A 22,056-nucleotide genomic window follows, 5' to 3' on the forward strand; every position below is an offset into this window, starting at 1 on the left:
CGCTCCCTCTCTCTCTCTCTCTCTCTCTCTCTCTCTCTCTCTCTCTCTCTCTCTCTCTCTCTCTCTCTCTCAAAATCTCTTTCTCACTGTGCCTCTGAGCTATCGCAGCATCGCACGCTCGACGTACGTGACTCGAGGAGCGAGGAGCTCCAATTTTGAATTCAGTGCGGCGTCTACGCTCGAGCTTGAACTTGAAGGTAATTGGCCGCCGGATGTGTACACTGTAAATTGTAGCTTACGATATTTGGATGCTTATTACGAGCTTTTTTATAGCGCTTGCTCGTGCGGTACGTGGGTCCCTTAACGACGAGGCTCCTGCCTCCTTATAATTCAATATTGTAAGAATTTATTACTGACGGGCGTGTAAACACGTTTGTTGGCTGGACATTGGAAGAAGCGCGAGTGTCGAAAGTCTTCTCTCTTTGTCAGCCTTCAAGCGTTAAATCCAAACATCAATGAACGAGCTTGTTGAGATCAATTTTAAAAGTAAAGTCCGCGGAGTTGATTTTTATCGCTCGATCTCTTTTATTGCTTAAATCGTCTAAGACTGCTGCTTATAAATGAGAACTTTCAAGGACATTTTATTCCCTTACGGCGCTAAAGTTCGTATGAGCACTGTTTATAAGGGTGTAGCGTACTTTGGGCGCAGATAATGAAAGAAAAAAAATTAATAAATAAATAAAAAAATTCATTCAAATGGCAATCGAGTAGTTTGTGAAAGATGGGAAAGCGTTGTGTAACGAGCGAGTAACACGAATCTAAAGGATTTTTTTTATCTCTGTTCTCCTCCTCCTCCCGTTCCGGGGGAAATTAAAATTTTCTCCTTATTCCGTCGGTATAATGCTTAAACATCTGAATATTTGAATATTTAACCGTTATAACTGTAAAATCTTTTAAAAATATTTTTCGATCTTCAAGATGAAAAGTGCGCTTATGTTTAATCGGTAATTTGGATTATTAGAACATGAATTGCCTGAAAGTACGTTGTTTAATTAACCAGCCTTTTCACTAGAAAGCAACAAGTTTTTGAAAAGATTCGACCGAACAAAGCGTTACATTGACAATTGGATGATTGTTTTCGTTAAGAGTCGGTCAGCCTTAAGTAATCGTCGATTTAATGTGGGGCGGTGAGGGCGATGAGGGGGGGGGAGGTGGTAACAAAAATGACTTTCAATTTAGAGCATCGATCGGATTAAGATTTTATTAAATATTTTATTAGATTTATAAATCTAGAATAAGTTGACGATGCTGCTATAGGTGTGCAAAGATTTTATTTATTCAGAGATTTCATTAGTGCTTCTTCTATGGAGGTTCTATGATTATAAAAATTATATCCGGTATTAATTGGCTTGAATTTTACACTCCGTAGATTTTGTAAGTAAGTAGTTCAAATCTTAATATGTCTTTTTGTACTTAATCACTTTCATTAATCATTTACCACATAAATTTATCGCTTAAAAGTAGCTTTTACATATTAGCGACAACACAATGGAGCATCGACGACTGCGAGCCTTTCAACCTAATTTTCATCATAAGCCTCAACGCCTAAGACTAAATATTCATCTTAACGAGTTATAAGGTTACCTTTCTTCATCATCGTCATCATCATAATCATCATCGTCATCATCTTCTTCTTCTTTTTTTAAAATTTATTTATTTATTAATGCGCCAGCAAAATATCGCCAACCACCAAATTTTCGAACGCGAGCACCTCAATAATCGCACATGCCTCGCTGCATTTCTAAAACTAAAACTCATTAGCCTTTATTAATTAATGAGGCTTACGAGCGCTAGAATCTCATATTGAATACAATGAACTTTGAGCGATTACTAAGATTTTTTAAACTGTTTTCACATTCAACATTAAACTCGATGTCTAAATACATTCCATGCGAACTCGATGGGCTTGGTTGGGACACCAGAGCCGCGACGAACGTGTTGTAAAGCGTCTTCTTATCGGCTGATTCGCGTGCAAAAATCTATTCGTCGCGGTGCTGTGGAGAAACTTCAAGATCAGACGCGCAAGATGATTGATTAAAACGATAAAATTATGCTGTCGGTAGTCGTAGCGCTAACGTAAAAGTTAATATATATCTATGTGAACGTATTATCCGATATGCCGATATTACATGATAAGCTTTAGCCGAAAACCGGAAAATCCGAAAATACGCAATACCATGAGATGGAGTGGAAGGGGGGTGTGGGTGTGGGTGTGTGAAGGATTTACAATTGATCCACCCAAAGCTTTGAAAATTGATGGAGCGGGAGGTGGGGAGGGGAAGATCCAGAGCAACAAGAGAATTATCAATTGCGGCTATTAATCATCTTAGGAATCAAGATCGCGGATCGGTTATCGTAAGAAATGGAGCACCGATACCGCGAGGAGAAAACCGAGAGAGAAGGAGCATCGATAGAACGGAGTGTCGGCGGCATCCGCTCGGTCGCTCACGAGAGGACGAATAATACAAAGCAGGAAGGACGGCAGCTGGACGGGACTGGGCGGGGAGGGGAGTATCGGTGTCGACGGCGTCGGCTGCGGTGCGGGAGGCGGGGGTGAAGGGAGCGATGAGCGAACAGACACGGGGGACGTTTGGGGGAAGGGAGAGCCGAGGTCCACGCATGGTAACGCACCACGCAGCGGCTTCATTTTCTCTCCTTGTTTATTCGTGCTCGTCTTCGCTGTCGGCGTTATCCTGGCGAGCACTGGCGACCGAGTGGACTCGGTCCGGCCCGTATAGACTGTCGCACTACTCTATATTAGATTAGTCGCAATTGTTCATCGCGGCGCAGTGGCCATTCCATTAAAATTGGAAGCGTCGACGCCGCTCCACCCCGAGGCCCTTCCACAATTAAAGCCCGCAATTTGCTGGTAATTACATTGGCGTAGGTGCTACGTAGGCAATCTCTTGTTTCATCTATTATTTCAGCAGCCGAGGCACTCCAGAGGAAAATACAATGTTTCGGTTAGTTAGGTCGAGGATCAAACTGATGACGAATGACTTGTTACGTATCTCGAAAGAAGTGTCGTATTTCTGCCCCAAGTGCTTTGCGGGAAAAGATTTGAAAAAGATGGAAGGTGGCATTCGCAGTTACGCTTCGTAAGCGCTCCTGTATTCGCATACTTAATGCATGTATCGGTGTATGTGATTATTACGAGGATAAACTTGTCAATGATAATGCTAATGCGGCGCAGGACGTAATAATGTCATTGATCGTTTAGTGGTGTTCTCAGCCGCGTATCAATGACATTCTAAATTTACAATTTACAATTTGAATTTTGTTCGTTAAATTGAGGAGCAATAAATCATGGATAAATGGATCAGTGGATAAGCTTTATTTGAGGCTCGATAGTCTTTTAAAAGTACGCTACAAAGTTCCGATAAAAGTCAAGTATCTTTATTATCTTTATTATCGGGTTTAATCGATAAATTTATCATTTTCATAAAGTAGCCGAGGCATCGGTAGTTCACCTAAGGACCTAATTGATACAATTGACCATTATACGTTAAAACGTTCGAGAGTCGTTTAATAAGGACTTTTTGATAATTACGTGGTAGTAGAATTGTATTATTGTAGAATTGTAGAATTGTATAGTATTGGAACAAATTTCAGTCGAAAAACAAAAACCAAAATAGAAACAAAGCAACATTTACATTTAAAAAAAAAAAAAAAAAAAAAAAAAAAAAAAAAAAAAAACTATAATCTAAAGTGCGCGCTCTGATGTGACATTTTGCGACATTTAAGCCTGAAAATCAATGCTTTGTGATGGCACATCGATTACATCGTATTTTTCACATTATTTTCATTATTACGCAATTTACGTTGTATACCCGCGTCCAAGTCCTCCATTCAAGTCAACACAAACATTGACATTCGTCCTGACAAAAGACCATATTAATTATCGCCAATTAATTATCACATCAAACTGCTCTGGCGATAGTAGTACCGCGCTCGTTCGAATTCCTCGCGATTAATCTTTGATCTATGACGATATGTTGAATAAATCTCGGCTGTTATCAAGCCAACGAACTTTTATCCAAATGAAAGGAACGTACACATTGAATTTTGACATCAACCATGCGAACGTTCAATCCATCGAATAATTCCCTAAAAGGCAAGGAGCTTGGGCTCGTTCTTTTCACCCGAACTTTCTCATCCGTATCCGAAGAAACGAATCTTCACAGCCCAGCCCACATCCCAGCCCATATCCCAGCCTCCCCCGTGATAAAGTTATACGCGCATCAATGCACACATGAGCGAGCGAGATTCAGTCGTTTATATTTTTCGGCGAGCCTCGCCATATTCCTCCTCTCCTTTCAACCGGCAATGAAATCTCATCCTCTCGTTTCCTCGACCGAGCAATTATCGTCAACAATGGGCCGCCAAGCCATAGACCGAATTGACCTTCCGCACGCCGTTCTATCTTCCCTCGTTCTCGATTTCTTTTTCCGTCGGCTCTTGTTGTCGTCTCCCTCTTTCTCTCGATTTTCCCTTTGTCTTTTCGCGAGAGGCGCTTTTCACGCGCGAATACACGCAGGTTGCTTTGCAGGATCCATCGCCGACCGCTCTCTAAATGCGTTAATATGGAATGGTGCCTGGTGAAATGGACTTTCATTGGTCGAGATTCGCCGGTGGAATGAGTCGAGTGGGTGCCTCGCCCACAACGGCTTAGTTATAATAAAAACCGGAGCACGAGCGTTGCGCGTCAACTGATGCAAAGCACAGGATTGGCCCTCGACCGATTTTCGGCGAATAATATTATAATCGGCACTGGCTCGCGTTGAGGGAGAGCGAAATTTTTAAGGATACCTGTGCAGTCCAAGTTGCTTATGCGTTAATTGCGCGATCGTTAACTCCCGATGACATTAGAACAATATTGGCATTACTAAACTGCACGATTAAGAGATAAAATATGAGATAAAATATGAGATAAAATATGCGAATGGGATAGAAAATCGATCTTGCAATTAATGCAGACGGTAGTTTTTAATAACGCGAATGCGCATACGCACAAAGAAACAAAGAATGTACTGTGTGTAAAAAACCTCGTACGTACACAATAAAGTGTGTAAATCGGTGCTCGGGATCTCCACTTTCCAACTTCTTATAACACTTGAAAGTTTTCTGTGCTCCTCTTTCACCAGCCGTTTGCTAATTAATCCGATTAATTGAGGAGCGCAAAATTCTAAAATCACAACCATCAACGAGTAAGGCGGCTATTTGTTAACGATTAGTCAAGTCTCTGATAATATAGGGATATTTTCGACATTATGTAAGTATTTTCTGACATTTTTCGCTCTTCTCTTATCCTGATTGAACGTCATTTTGCATTTGAAAATCCCTCGGCTAATTATTCACAAAGCTTGGCAAACTGACGCAAACGATTCTAAAGCATCATTCGTTAATTTCACCAGAAATATCGGCGTTACAGCAGTTGCGGAACTTTTGTTGTCACATCGTCGAACATTTATTTGATTATTAATATAATCGTGTTAATATTGGACTCGTTGTTAATGGCCAAGTCATGGTTGAAATTATGCAATATAGCTTGCCGTGCCGGTCGGCTTTAAGCAATCAGCAACGTATTCCCGATTAAATCAGCATTAAACTTTAGCCGTGGAGAAAATAAGAAACTGGAGGCGCTTAGCCACTCGGCTTTATTTCAGTTCCAAAATTATATTGCCGCTCCGTAGCGCGTAAAAAGGAGTAATTAAATTTCAAGAAGCTGAGAAAGGCGGCGCAGACGTCTGAGCCAGCCATTCCGCGAGAATAGCTGGTGTTAACACATAAAAGTCACCCCCGCGCATCGGACGACGAGGCTCCAGTCAAACTCTTAGCGATGATTGTATTAACGAAACAAGAGCCTTTAACGCCGACGCTAACCAGATCTTAATCATCGTAACAACACGGAGCCCCGTAGCTTTGAAAATTGAGCCAAAGCAGTAGGCGATGAATGAGAAAGAAGAAGCCCACCGTGTGAGCCCTCAAACGTATGGCGTCGATACATCCTCTAAGCTATTTCGCCCCCCCCCCAATCCCCGACACCCACCCGTCACGCGCCCTCCCACGATTCATAGAGTCGCTTGGTGGATGGATAACTCGCACGATCGACTCGTGAGTTGCCGCGAGCGCAAAGCTGGTCTACGTAAACACACGTCTACGCTGTATTATAATACAGTCAGCGGTTTATAATAACAATAATAATAGTAATAATATGAAGAACCATAACAGTTGGTAAAAAGAGTTGGCGCTATGGGACCAGGAGCGGGGCGGTAGTAGGTCGCGCGTGTGTGTATTGGGGGGGGGGACGATCGAAGCATGGAGAAGGGAGTGGAAGAGAGAAGAAAATTAGTGATGGTATCGGTGTGCCCCCCCCCCACCACCACCATCACCACCAACCCCTTGACGAACATAACCGGCCGACATTTCTGACGTGGCTACGCAGCAAAAAGCCGCGAGGCTCGCGAAAGATAAGCGCGCTCGCGCGAAGAATCGCTCTATCGGTCGCGTTCAGTTCCCCCCCCCCCCGTTATCACTGTATTTATTTATCCGCCAGGCCAGATGTTTATGAGACAGTCTGCCTCTCCTTTTACCCTTGTCGCTCGGTTTCTTCGAGAATGAAAAAACACGAGGCTCACGTGGCGCTCGTAACTCTGCGCCGTGACGTTTACGATTGAAAACGCGCCGAAAACTTCGTAGCGAGAAAGTAACGCGCACGGCTCCCTTACCGATCCTTGTATGATAGGCGTAGGACGAAGACGCGGCTACTCGATTTGGTAAAGGCATGGTCGAAAGATATTAATCGCGGTATCGAAGAAATTCATCCGATTAAGCGATTACAATAAGACGACGACAAGGCTTTAATGGAATACCGCGTCGCCTCTCCACTGTTTGTCTAATATTTTCAAATTCGTGTTATTTTCTCCGCGGAGTCATGTCTTGGCGAGTCATGGCAAAGGATAAATGATCAGATATAATTTCTAATGTTAAATTTCTAAGGATGAAATATACCGACTAATTGCATTCGATTTGATTCTTTTTTTCTTCCTTTTTTCTTTAGAAATAAAACTAATTTTCAAGTACTTGCTCACTAATCCGTTAAACCGGCCACTATTACAATCCATACGAATAATAATCATAATATAGGAATATAACAGAGCACAATAATCCTCTAAAATTCTAATTCTACTTTATAAAAATTGTTACAGGCCTCTCCATTATTTACTATTTGCATTTTGTTGAAGGCATTTTGGCATTTGCACTCGGCTTAACTAGCCGTTAAACTTTACAGTTTCAATAAAATTTCCTCGAAGAGTTATAAAGGCGGAGAAAGCTACAAATGGAAAATAACTGGCGGTTCTTTATTCGCCACGGGCGTTGGCAATCGTTAAATGCAAAATTTCGATACCATTGCGAGGTATTGAAACGTTGAAGAAAAAAAAACACTTTTTACGAATGATCGATCGATACGATTAGTAAGTTCGATCATGAACGAGCGAATTGACGAGCCAAGTGATAAGGATTCTGGACTATTGTCATGCCGCCTCCTCGTTAGCTCCTAATTAGCTGGCGTATTCGGTAACGGGTGAAGCAGGAGCTTGCACGAGCAGAGCTTTCGACCAGAATAACACAGTGCGAAAGCGCGGGTGGCAATTTGGTTCGCCGTGTAATTTTACCATAAGTCAATGGGCTCGGGATTGGAGAGTTTGGCCGTGGACTTTAGGGGACGGAATCGAGGATCGAGTGGGCCGAAAGGAGCAGATGTGCCGCTGGCGGCTTGATTTAGCTTAGGTATTCAAGCTGTGAGTACCGTTGCTGCATCTCATCTGTATTTGACTTTTAAAAAGCGGAGAAACCGAGGGAACGGTGCTTTATGAGGCGCGAGCTGGTTATAAATCGATGAAACAATGCCGATCCGCGGACTTTTTCACGAGGCGGCGACTAAGAGAGAAAAGAGGGGGAAAAAAAAGGAGATACTGGCCTGGGAAATTTCTTTCGGCCATTCGATAAAGAGTAAATTGTACGTTTGCGTTTAACGCTCTCTTCATTAACTCATTAGCGATCGGTTGATTATGCGGTTGTTTTGCGCAACGCGACTACCTGCAGCTGTCGCCAATCACAGAGCCGATTCTTTATCGCGCACATTATCTGCTGTCGAGTAAGGCTTTTGCACACTTTTTCACACAGCGAGAGAGAGAGAGAGAGAGAGAGAGAGAGAGAGAGAGAGACCATTATTTAAAATCTCTTTATTCTAACTTCAGGCTTTGTATAGCAGCCCAATTATAAGTCCATCGCGATGCTAACCACAACTTTTTATTGTATTTGGATGTATTTGTGCGCAACTTTTAAAACAATGAAAAAGCATTCTTTGCTATATTTTTATTTCTTTATTTCTTTCTTGCTTTCTTTCTACCTATCTATCTTTTCATTTCTTTTCATTTCTTTTCATTTCTTTTTTTTTTTACTCGTCGTTTGAATAGCGGCGATACTTTTAACGAGCTTTCCAATTACAAAAGTTAAAGTTAACCGTAATCGAGCGACTATTTATTTATTTACTTGGCTTTTATCTTAATTTTATGCCAATTTCTAATTTTAATCAAAGTTTAATCGACATTGATGGATGAATATGGTGTAAAAACAACAAATTCTTCCTTCTGTTCAATAGCACTTGGTAGTTCGATCAAAGTATATATTTAAAATTTGATATTGGAGAAACGTCCGGTGGCACTACCGAATTGGTTATTCGATCTTCTTTATTCCCCCCACCCCCCCCCACCCCCCACAACCCATAAAATGTCATAGAATCTTTCTTTACAATATAAGTCTTTGTGCTGTTAGCATATTGAAACGAGTGTTTTTTTAAGTTCAAACTAACAAGTATTACAATTGTATCATTTCGTATTATATCGTATTTACTTTGTTGTTGTTTATTATACAGTGTTAGCTTGTGTGAGCATGTATTTTATTTTGTTAAAAAAAAAAAAAAAAAGAATTAAATTACGCTTGAAAAAGTTGCGACGAAGGACATAGTATAAGCGTGGAGAGTACGGTTAATTAATTTGACTAAATTTTCTCTGTCTCTCTCCCGCATTATCTTGTCCTCGGAAACTCGCACGTTATTGTTGTACATTGCGTTTTCATCTAAATAACACGAATTACACATTCGTTTAGAATAAATAAAGTGAAAAAGTACGGCGAGGGAACGATTATTTTCACTTTATTTTTATTCCCTCTATCCATAGCCGCTTGTAACAATACATTTTATCGTCCAGTTGAGGAAAAATTAGTCATAAGGGACGATATGATGTGCCTCTCCATCTGTGCCCCCCCCCCCCACGCCGACCCCTCCCCGCCCCACTCCGCTCATCGCCGTCCTAAAGAAAAATCTAATCGCATCCCATTTGCCCAACTAACGTTACTCACCTTAACGACTCGGAGAGAACATTCTAATCAATTAATTTATAAACGCCCACTAAAGACGTTCTAAACCACGAAGATTTGCTAATAAACACCAAATTTTTAAACTCAATCAAGGCTGGTGCAATGTGTGGGCGTGACATTTTGAGAAAGGTGTTTAGAGCCAGTTAACGGCCTCTTATTGCCACTCGATTGGAATGCCAAATTCCAAAAGCTCCGTTCGTCCCAAAGATAAATGCGATCTGCAATTACCTACGACATTAATCAAAAGAGCCTCCGTTATTTTACGGCCCAGATGGATTCGCCGGATCGCGAGATCTACCGAGACCCGGATGTCGTGCGTGCCGAGGATCGTGCCGAGGAAGTCGTACACACGGACACCGCTCGCAAGATGCTCTCCATATTCCGACAGATGGAGGAAAACGCGACGAAGGAAGATCTGCCAGATGGCCCGAAGCCCCTGAAGCGATTCACGCCACCGCCTGAGGATAAGTTCGCCAAGGCCACGGCCTCGGACTCGGACGAGGAAGAGGACGAAGCCGAGGAGTCCGAAGACGAGGAGCACAATCCGAATTACGTGAGAGCTTCCGACAAGGTAAACTCGCTTCGCTACAATTTAATTTTCGTAACATTATTTCCTACTTTTCCTACGACGCGCTTTGTCTAGTGCGGTAGAGCTACGGGATTTTGTTATTACATCGATAATCATTCGCCTGTCATTATATCTTGTAATTTACCTGCTAAGTTTCAAACGGCCTATCGAGCAATATTTGGCGAAAGTAAAAAACGATCGGACTGACCTTAGCTACTCGCACTATGTGATTGGTTTTTTTTTTTTTTTTTTTTTAATGAAAAATCACTTTGAATAAGTGCATGAAATATGGCCACAGGACAAGGACAATAAATCGCGAGGAACATTTTCATCGGTACGCGATAAAATGTTGAATTATCATAAAGATAATCAAACGCTATTTGGGTATAATTGCATTTTATTGTTTGTCAATTCATTGATAAAATGTCGACTTGTCAAACTTCTACCCTTCCTTTCCTCCTCAACAAGAATTATCATAAATACCGGCACTTTTTATTCGTAGGAAATAATGATTTATTCCTATGAAATTTTCATTATGCTCTTAAATAAATTTACAATTCGCCTGTCCACCGAGTTATTAAATATTTACATAGACGATCAACGTATAATTATGATAACATTATTTACTCGCTAAATTGAATAAAATCGTCATACAGCCAACCTTGTGAGGAGGATATTCGCGTCTTCCATCGTCGACCGCCAAATTACATTTGTCATCCATCAACCAACACGCGGTCCCCTACTCCAATTCTTTAACCCCCCCCCCCCCCCCCCCCCCCCCCCCCCACGACCTTACCCCACTCCTTCAACGCTGCTCTTCCTTCATCTCCTAAATCTCGTAATAGCGTGAGCGCGACTGGTGATGAAACTGGAATGGACCGGTCTCGGGATGTGTTTCAGGTGGAGGACGAGTTCCTGAAATCGGCACAGAACGCCGCGCGCGCCAAGACTCTGCGCGCGAAATTCGAGCAGTGGGAGACGACAGACGGTAAGACGAACAATCACCACGTCGCCGAGATGGACATGGCCCCGACCGACGGCTCCCAGCCGAGTATCGAGTCGGCGAGCAGCCTCAGGGCCCGCTTCGAGTCCCTGGGCTCGCAACCCGTCGAGTCGCCTCGGGCCGCCAAAGTTAAGGTTAATCGATTTGTGGTGAGTGCGATACTCCTTGTTTTTCTCCATCCTTAGTCGTTCGAACGGCTCGGTTAGTCTGTACTCGTGGAAAATGTTTGTACGGGGATCCCCGCGCCGATCTTTGGCCTCGACGCGCATCAGCATTGATTTCTACTTTATCGACTGCCGAGCCTTCACCTTCATCAATATTTACAATCGGATGAATGGAATTGATTAATTGCTGTATGGCAATTATTGTGGGTAGAGCGGCTGCGGGATCCTTTCAAACCTTTTTCCCGTAACGATAAACCGTTAGTTTAAAAACATGTGAATAATATATTTCTGCACGGTGTTTATGAAAACATTATTAACTTACATTAATTAGCGTTAATGAAGTATTCACCTAAATGTCTATTTTATTAAACTTTTTATTATTATTTATTATTATTATTGTTATTATTATTATTATTATTATTATTATTACTATTAATAATAATTTAGTTCAAACGTAATCCATGTTTATAATAATTATGTTAACCAACACGTTCGGATAACTTTTTTTTAATAAAGTGACATGCAACATTTTATTGTTTGACCCTCAAGAATGCACGTACATGTTTTCGTGTGTATGTATTATTTATTATAATATTCAGTTTCAATTATTATTTTTATATGTTCGTTCGATGCTAATGTGACACTACTATTTGATTTAATTTATTTCAACAGTCTCTTCGCTTATTTTATTAGTTTTGTGAATTACATGAGTTCGTGTGTCGACCGCCTGGCATGATTATTAATTTTAATAATTTGTATTATTACCTTCCTTAATTTATCTATTGAATGGCTCTATTCTTTCTCCCTATATATATATATATATATATATATATATATATATATTAATTTTTATTTAACTTAAAGTTAGCTCCAAATTTTTCTTCTCTTTTTTAAACAATTCACCTTAAATAATTGCAAGACTTATTATGGTATTCGATTGAAATAAATGGTATTGTTGACATTACTGTGCGCTATATAGAAAGTAAATCGAGAACTTAGTTGCAAAATGATCATAAAAATTTTCTATTTTGTCAATTCTAATTGTGTAAAATTGTGAATAAAAGCGGCAGTTAAAAGTATCGATTAACCTTGAGAGGATAGTGTAAAAATAGGAGCTAACTTTGGTTAAAGGGAGAAAGCGCCTTTCAGCGTCTACTTAAGGCCTAAAAGCCCTTGGAATGTATGTATTATAACACCTGCTTGTCGTTTTATCATCGTCGTCGTTGTTGTCGCTACTCTCTACTTCTGTCGCTTAAAGTTTCTGTCTCCTTTTTTTCGCCTCTGCATATACGCGCGCGCGCGCGCGCCTGTGCACGCACGAACACGCATGCACGTAAGCAAACGAACAAATAAAAGAAATAACGGGGAAAAAATATACACGAGTCTACAAATACGTTCGTGCGTGCGCATGCAGTGGCAACGGGAAAAACTAGACAGGGATATAAAGAGAGAGAGAAAAAAAAAAAAGAGTGAGAAAGATGTGTGTACCCATAACCCCTGATTTCAAATTATCGATAATTACGTGTGATGTTTTCGACACGAGCAGTAATCGACCTCTGCAAGACTGGAAATGAGACGGAAGAGGTTTTTGCGGCCGGGCGATAGTAAACAGAGAAAGAGCGACGTCCCCAGGATCATACCCAAAAACATCATCAAATACACATACGCGTGGGAAGTCATATTGTTGCAACCTCTATTTACGATAGAACGTGCAATTATTGAAGAGAGAAGAAGATAAGAACCTACGGCCTCCAAATGTATACATAAGACACGTATCATTGCACAGCCTTAAAGCGATTACCTACAATTAATTGATTATTGATATTACTATTATTACTATTATTCTTATTACTATTATTATTATTATTATTATTATTATTATTACTATTATTACGATAGTGATTATCGCGATTACAATTATGTTATAATAATTAATTATTATATTACGAAATGATATTAGCAGAGTTGGACCTTTTTAATTACCTCTACGAATACTTTATTTATCTTAATTTCCTAATAATGTTTTATATGGCTTTCGAATGAATTTAAGTGTTACGTAATTTAACGATGCAGTACTCGAAGCGATTAATTACTTTATCTATGCAAACATTTATCTACCTGTATTTTTGCTTTGTTTTGTATTGTTTTATCTCTCTCTCTCTCTCTCTCTCTCTCTCTCTCTCTCTCTCTCTCTTATTTATTAATTAACTGGGAATGTAATCACGCGGTGTCACTTACATCTAATGAAATATATAGAACTTTGTATGTATTAAGTTATTACAACCTTACCAATGATTTTCCTCTTATGAAAATTAAGAAAGATATTTTGAGAGCCAAATCACATTCGAAAACGTTCAACAAGCCATTATACTCTATGTAAATAAAAATGACGATCGATTTACAATTGTATTCCGATGTTGCTGATTATCTTACCAATTCTAATATGATTATCCATGAAAATTGTTTCATTAACAATGCTTTCACACATTCAGTACGAAACAAATCAATATGCAAAACCATGCCCATCGACAATTGATCAATGAATAATCACGTAATGCAATTTCAATTCATCGATCACCATTTAACAGACCTTTCAAATTCACTTACATATTATTAAAAGAGTCCAATTGGAAGATTCTTTAAGTATAATTGTGTGTAACACATGTAGTCGGTTAATAAACAGTACGACTACAGCGCAAACATCAATGTCGTTGGATACGACGATCGTTGGATTAATTTTATCATAATGACTTGGATTCGTTGAACAATTAAAAATGCCCAACTCTGGATATTAGTATATTATATAGATGGCGTTCTTTGAGTTGTTAGAGATGATTTTAACTTGGAACGTTGTGCGTTTTTAGCGGATTTTATGAATTTTATGAATTTTATGAATTTTATGAATTTTATGAATTTTATGAATTTTATGAATTTTATGAATTTAAAGAAACGTTTAAAGCAGTTTTTTCTTTAGAAATGTCGAAGAACCTGCAAAACCCCCTGCAAATTAAAAACTTAAGTAATTAATGATCTGTGGTCAGGTTTGTTGAGAAAGAACGCGCGCGCGAGGGAGAACGAACACAAGTAAGGAAATAATAAAACCAGATATACATGTATTAACTAACATATGTAGGGCATACAAGCAGTATGGTGGTAGTGACGACAAAGAATTTTACACCTGTAAAAAGAATAATTTTTTAATTATATATACGCGATATCCAATGATAACACAGTCCAGTCTTCGAACTTAATAGTGCCAAGTACAATGTCGAATAGACTCGAGAACATTTTCTCGTTTTCTCGCAAATATGCCCTTTCACCGTGTTCACAGAGCAAAGAAAAGAAAAAAAAAAAAGAAAGAAAAATGCCTTTATCGCCGACATTTATCGTAACTCTATATAAATTTTCATTATTTTCTTGACAGTTTCATTTATTTTATGTAAAAAAAAAAAAAAAAAAAAAAAAAAAAAAAAAAAAATGCCGGTGAAACAGGCCCGTGTACAAAAAAAAAACGTAATAAATAAACAATGGATAAATGCAATTCTATTTACATGATGTTTTTACCTTTCTATTATCGTATTAATGATTGAGTTGCTTTCAAAGCATTTCAAAGTACCGACGGGAAAAATTCTATTTAAGAACACTGGCATCTAATAATAATCATCAAAAAGAATGTTAATAATCATTTAAAAAAAAAAAAAAAAAAAAAAAAAAAAAAAAAAAAATGCCGGTGAAACAGGCCCGTGTATGTCCGTATTCGATGTCTCTTCATTAATAAACCAGTTTTTAATGATAATCAAATGACTGAGCGAAAAAAATAGTACATACAATTTTATAGGCAATCTAATAATGGCACTGTTTGTATGAATTTTTAAGAGGTTTTATACATATTTTCAAATAAAAGAATATATAACTCTACAATAGTCTGAATTAAAAGAAGAAGATATTTTAACTGCGCTGTTGTGCGTACGTCGCGAAATAGATTTCGTAAAATTTTCTACAAGTATAAAAGCACCGGAAAATCCATTGAGTTTACCATCCATTGACTTTGGCCAACACTAACGACAAAGCACAAAGAACAAAGCCGTACATAGCAAATAAATACGCGTAGAGTATGTATTTAATTGTCATAACTAACATTGGACATCGCATCGACATATATTTTAATAATACAACTGTACGATGAATGTATGTGAACTGTACGCTGAAGTGTATGTGAAAGTATTCGAAAGACCAAACGAATTATAATAGGCGATGATAAGAAGAGTATATATTGAAAGGAAAATTTCGTTTCTTTCTATTTTTCTAATCGACGTCGATGATGCGCGAATCAATTTCGACATAACAGCTTGAAAATGTAACTTTGTCGCTTTCAAAAACACATAAACTCAATGAATTACCTATAATGTCGAGAATATTGTGAAAATGCTTAATACATATTTTAATCTGACTATATTGGCGTAGTTTTTAAGGACCCCACCACGGTAGAAAAATTCATCGAACTCTTATCGATTCTTGGTCTATTATTGAATTATCACTATTGATTGTTGATGATGTGGCCTTTATTATCAACTGAGTGAAATTGATTGGAATGCTCATCTCTACATTCGTTAATAGCTATACAATTTATAAATTCTAATCGCTTCATCCTTATTAGATATCAAATTTGAATGATTCGATTAAATGAGCGGTTTAAATCTATGTAAGTCAACGGTCATTTGGTTGGATCATGTTATTTACATTACATTCTTATAATTATTTTCCAAACTAATGCAATTTCGTAATATCATGGGAGTTTTATATTTCAATATAGCACTGTAATTCCATAAACTTGGGTCTCGCGCAATATAATAAACACACACTTTGTCTATATCGCATTTCACTCAGTCGTTAACCCATCATTTGAAAAATTTTTTTTTTATATATATATTTGCATCGTCTGTACGACTAGAAAATTTACATTTGCATTCACATCAATGCGCTTATTGAAGAACATGGACATTAATCTCAAGTCGCAAATTATGCATTTTTGACGATAGTTCTTTTAATCTTTAAGGAGAATCTGCAAATCTACATTAGTCCTAAGTTTGTTTGTCCTAAATTATAATTTAAAGGAAAGGATATAATATAATCCAAGTCTCATCCCTTATACATAGCGATTATTAACTTACGTGTAACTCGTGCGTTTGCGTTTTGTTGCATAACCCCTGAAACCGAAAAAGCAATAGAAACAAAAAACGAAGAAAAAAAAACAACAACAATACAAACATGAACAACAACAAAAAAATAAATAAAACACAAAAAGAAAAAAATATTGTATTACGCCACTTGTCGTAACGTGTAATATTTACGTGTAATATTGTACGACACGCACTGACAACTTGTGGTGAGAAGAAAAGAAGCAAAGATCGGTTTTTTGAGGGTCGAACTGATATTTCTCAATAAAATTAAAATTGTAATTCATTCCATTGATCTTTTTCTTAAACTTATTTATTCTGTTTATGTCGCATAATTTTGTCGTTAAATTATTGGATTCTTATTGTTAATTCATCCATTCATACGATCATACGCAGCTACATACATTTTTATGATTTATCAATGTAAAAACAATGAAATACAAAGAGAAATAATTTAATTTTTAATGATAGTACGTGACTGAAAAATTTCTTTTCCATTTTTTTTCTTCCAATTCACATTCACGTATTATACATTAGTTTCTATTATTATCAAAAGCTTAAGAGTGAGAGAAACGTAATTGAAAACGTTTATTATCCAATTATCATTTTACCGACTTTTTGTTTTGTTATTCTTTTTATTATTATTGTTTAACATTGCAATAGGAAATTCAAACGAACTGCATGGACGTATGTGAAAGCTGCGAGAAGAAAGTTTATCCCCTTGAAAAGGTAGAGACAAACAACAAGATCTTTCACAAACAGTGTTTCCGGTGTCTACAATGCAATTGCATCTTAAGGTATTTATAGCTTTTCCATAAATTAGAAAGCAAATAAAAGAATTTTCTCATTAATTGCCTCGGGTACTCCAACTATCAATGCTATTAATAAATAGTTATGCCTATGGAGTTGTTATTGCTTGCGAATATTGAAAAGATATTACTTCCTTAATATTTATTGACGGTCATTCGATAGCTTGTCGCGATTATTAAAACAAACGTGTAATATTCGTTTAATTTTCGCCTTGAAAATTATTTTCCAACAATATCGCGGTCATTTTACCATTTATAACGGTAGAAAATATTTGTAAAAAATTTGTCAAACACGCACGTTACATACAGGAAGAATAATATTTGCTGGCAGGAGGAGCTGCTTTCGTTGACACCCTCTCTCGTGCAAATTTTCGAACTATTCGATACTCTTATATAGAAAATAATGATACACACACGCACGCACACGCGCACACAAAAAAAAATGGCTAATGTACAGCTACGACGCAAGTAAATTGTTAAAAATTTAAATAGAATAAAAGACTGACATTCAACATCGTACATAATTACATGGTTAAATGCTTATCACCTCGTTTCCGATCAATAGTCGCGAATTATAGGAGATATACGTTAGACAATTAATTAATGGTCGAAGCATTTCTTCCCCGTAACTTCACTTAAAAAGCAAAAGACAAAAAAGATCAATAAAAGCAACTATTTACACGTTAAAAGCCGAAGTTGAAAAGTCGACGATAGAGAGTGTTTATTAAGCATCGGTCGTCGTCGTCGTCGTCGTCGTCGTCGTCGTCGTCGTCGTGACTGGACGCTTACTGGGTGATTATGACACAATCTAAGTCGCTTCCCATTATCTTCTTCCTAGAATGGACACGTTCACGCTGAACAATGGCAAGCTCTACTGCATCCCGCACTTCAAGCAGCTTTTCATCACGCGAGGTAATTACGACGAGGGATTCGGGGTCGACCCTCACAAGAACAAGTGGTCATCGTCGAATGCGGGCCCCCCGATGTCGGCCGCCGCTCCCATAGCCGTCCGGAACGGCGACGTCTGATGGCTTCCGGCAGCTCTGCGTCCGAAGCTCAGTCTCGTCCAAGAAGAACCATAAGGATGAGGAGGATGAGGAGGAAGAGGACGAGGATGAGATTAAGGACCTACCTAAAACCCATGGTGGTCTCGGCACAAAAATTCACGAGAGGAGGGCTCTCTTGACTTTATCTCTATCAAGTGTCCGTCTCTCTCTCTCTCTCCCCACTACTCCCTTCTGGTTCCCACTCTCTTTTACTCGAGTTCTTCGAGACAGACCTTTCCCTAGCCTTTCCCTCCTCGAGTACATTATTTTCCCATTTTATACTCTCCCTCATTATTATTATTATTATTATTATTATTATTATTATTATTATTATTATTAATTAGTTTATATTAATTATTATGTATTATGTATTATTACTCAATGGAAATTTATTTGAGAAAGATGTAAGCGTGCAATATATATATATATATATATATATATATATATATATATATATATATATATATATATATATATACATATATACATATAGATAGGAATATCGGAAAAGAATTTTTTCTAAACTATTTTAATCCGACGTTTTTGCTGAAAATTCTATCCTTGTTATAATCAGTGCAGTCGAAATTTTCCATATCTTGCCAATATGAAATTTATGTAGTCCCCAGTCGTACGTTGAAATTATCATTATGTGCTCTCGGATAGATTATTATTAATGAATCGAATTTTCCATTTTAATGCGACAACTATAAGATTATTGTAAGATTGACATTCAAATATTGCGCTCGATTTTATTTTTAATAACATGACTCCTACTCTCGTATTCGTATTGCAACGAATTTGTGATCATTTAAGCGTTAGCGAGAAAAAATTTGTCATGGCTGCGCGAATCGAATTCGCACTTATATCACTTGTCACATCAATTTTATTACCAACTCTATCTTTCCTTTCCTTAATTTTATCACTATTAATTAATTATACAATAATGGTAAATATTATTATGTCAAATTGTATTATACAGTGCCACACGCGCTCATTATACTTGTAATATTCCCCTCCCCACCCTTAAGACCCTTACCCTTACATTCCTTACGTTGGCCAACGTCGTGTAAAAGCTTTTTACTTGTCTATACAATATATTTAATTATAAAAATATCTCGCACTTTATTAGTAGTCATTTGTTTCACATCGCAGAGTTACTTTCAAAATAAATCCAAATTCAGCCGCTTAATGACTTTTAATTTATTAATCGACAATTATTCCCTTACGACATTACGAAATTCTACTTTTCAAAATAAAGCGTAAACATTATGTTAGTTATTATATGAGATTGAAATAATATTAACAATAAATTACATATAATGGACTGTTTAAATGCATTGTTAACATTGTTTGAAATACGAGTGGAAACCTCAATTAACCAATCATTCACGTATTAAAGATTAAATTAATTATTCGAAGTATTTATTTATTTTGGAAAGAAGCTCTTAACTTTATGCGCTATATAATTATTATTTTATAATAAAGGTAAGGAATAATATAATAGCTATCCATATGTATAAAAATGAGATAATTTTCGCTACTTATTATTTTTATTTAAATAAAGTATTTACATGAGTTACAGATCAAACATTATCTATTTAATATACAATTCATGTAGAGGTTAATCTTTGGAGATTTTATTATGTAAAAGTATCGCAGTTTTGTTACAGCTTAATAAGTAATAATTTTTGTTTTCAATTTTGTTGAAAATTAGTATGTTTCTATCAAGTTTCAAATGTACACGTCAATAATATAGACATAAAATATTTTTCTTTTATCAAAGAGTTGAACATTATTTTAAATTTTATCATACGTCGAATATAATCAGCTCTTTATATCCATCGCAAATATTTATTAAGATTTAATGTAAATGTACATGTGTTTTGTAATATAAAAATATTCGATTAAACATGATTGTTTCTCTCTCTCTCTCTCTCGATATATATATATATATATATATATCTTTTATAAATATGCGTCATACGCAGCGAGTATAAGGAATGGCACGTTATTTGACAAATAAATACTTGGGTTTTCTGTGAATTCCTAATGATCACTTTATTAAGCATTGTTTTCACAACGTTGCGTCTCAATATAAGTGAAAATTTTTGACAATTTGTATAATCATATTAAACTTTAAAGAAGCGCAGAATTGAAAAGAACATTTGAAAAGTCAAAAATTACATCAAAATCTTCAAAATTTCGTTATTATGCAAATTTAATATTCAATTGTTTTATAGAATGATGGGAAGCAAATAAAAGTAAGGAATACTTAAAAGTATCGTTATAACATTAAACTTATTGTCCCATAGAGATCATCGTATGATTTGAATGACTTTAATTATTATTCAGTCCAAGACAAACGATGTTCGCTTGTCTCATATTGTAAATTTTCTTTATAATTCCCTTATAATTATATATTTTTGTACATTTTTTTCTTTCTTTTTTGTTGTCTTTTGTTTGTTTTTTGTTTTGTTTTTTGTTTTTGGTCTTAATACATAGTACAATAAATTGAATTAAATTATATCGGTGGATAAAATGTTTGTCTATTACTTAACAACATGCACTTTTGAACAACGTTCGATTATAAAGAAAATAAACTTAGACTGATGCAAACATCGATAGAAAATCTTTTATTTCATATCAAATTTTAATATTTAAAACTGAATACTAACTAGTGCTTGTGTATACAATAAATATTATCCTTTAAAGTTGATGAAGTAAAAAATTGCCAATAGGCAAATTTTTGGCTTGAATATTTACAAATTCTTAAAACACTGTAATAATAGAGAGAATAAGCGGAGGCAAACGTAACTTTTTACTCGATTAACAATTTTTTTTTTTATTTTGTTTTGCTATTGTAATAAATAGATGAGCGACTCTCGTCACAAATCCATTCGATTATTAAAATATTATCTCTTTTCATTTTCATTAATAATAATGACGATTTTTATCTACATAATTTTATGAATATACTCTAAGGTGAATATTAAAATTGCAGTTTTCTTACATAAAATACATCACATGTCATTAAACGTCACAACTTGTAATTTTAACATAAAGCATTATTATTATTTGTTAGTTTTATAAAAGAAATCATTTCCAATTCAACATTGTATTACTTATGATGTATAAACAATAATTTTCAATTGTACATAAAATCAATTTGTATGACCCAACAATATATATTTTTTTCAATCATTATAAACCTAATTATTCATGTTATTGTAAGTTTTGATCGAAAAAATAGCGAATCAAATTATCTATATATTTAATTATAATTAATGTAATTTTAGGCACGGATTTTTTTTTTTTGTTGTTTTTTTTTAATTTTTTAATTTTTTTGTAACAAATTTTAAAGACGAACTTTAAATTTTGAAATATACATGTAATAATTTAAATGTTATTAATATTTATCTTTTACGAAAATCGTTAATCCGAAACAATGCAAGCATTGCGATCTAACTGTTAGATTTATATGCAAATAACAATAAATAATGGCAGTTAAAGGCTAAGAAATAGTTAACAACGGAACGGACAAAAGCTAGGAAAGAGATAGCGACGGAAATTGGATGAAAGAAAAACTTGCGATCAATACCACATTCTTACACATATGCACAATGTAGTATTGATGTATATGTATAATAATATTAATCAGAAATATAAAACATGATAATACTGAAGAATTATCTTGCCTATCTTATCGATAATAGTTTCGATAAAGTGTACAGAATATCAAACGCTATTGTGAGTATTTTTATATTATAATGAACTTTCCCCGTTCAACTATTTTTCGCATTATTAAACTGTAAAATACCCGTTATTCAGCCCGTTTATCGAAAAAGGTA

General features: G+C 36.3%; 1 protein-coding gene across 9 annotated transcripts in view; it reads left to right on the forward strand.

Annotated features, from left to right (window-relative positions):
* Positions 1–18,508, forward strand: part of LOC105367902 (LIM domain and actin-binding protein 1) — a 123,223-nt gene extending 104,715 nt beyond the window's left edge. For all 9 annotated transcript variants that reach the window (XM_011506749.1, XM_011506754.1, XM_011506750.1 and 6 more), the window contains 4 exons: positions 9,713–10,012; positions 10,910–11,161; positions 17,017–17,150; positions 18,001–18,508. In XM_011506749.1, the coding sequence (XP_011505051.1) occupies positions 9,713–10,012; positions 10,910–11,161; positions 17,017–17,150; positions 18,001–18,190 (876 nt within the window). In that variant the 3' untranslated portion in view covers positions 18,191–18,508. The remainder of the gene's footprint in view (positions 1–9,712; positions 10,013–10,909; positions 11,162–17,016; positions 17,151–18,000) is intronic.
* Positions 18,509–22,056: the final 3,548 nt, after the last annotated feature.

Source organism: Ceratosolen solmsi, unplaced genomic scaffold (genome assembly GCF_000503995.2).
Source record: "Ceratosolen solmsi marchali unplaced genomic scaffold, CerSol_1.0 scaffold6, whole genome shotgun sequence".
Classification (NCBI taxonomy): domain Eukaryota; kingdom Metazoa; phylum Arthropoda; class Insecta; order Hymenoptera; family Agaonidae; genus Ceratosolen; species Ceratosolen solmsi.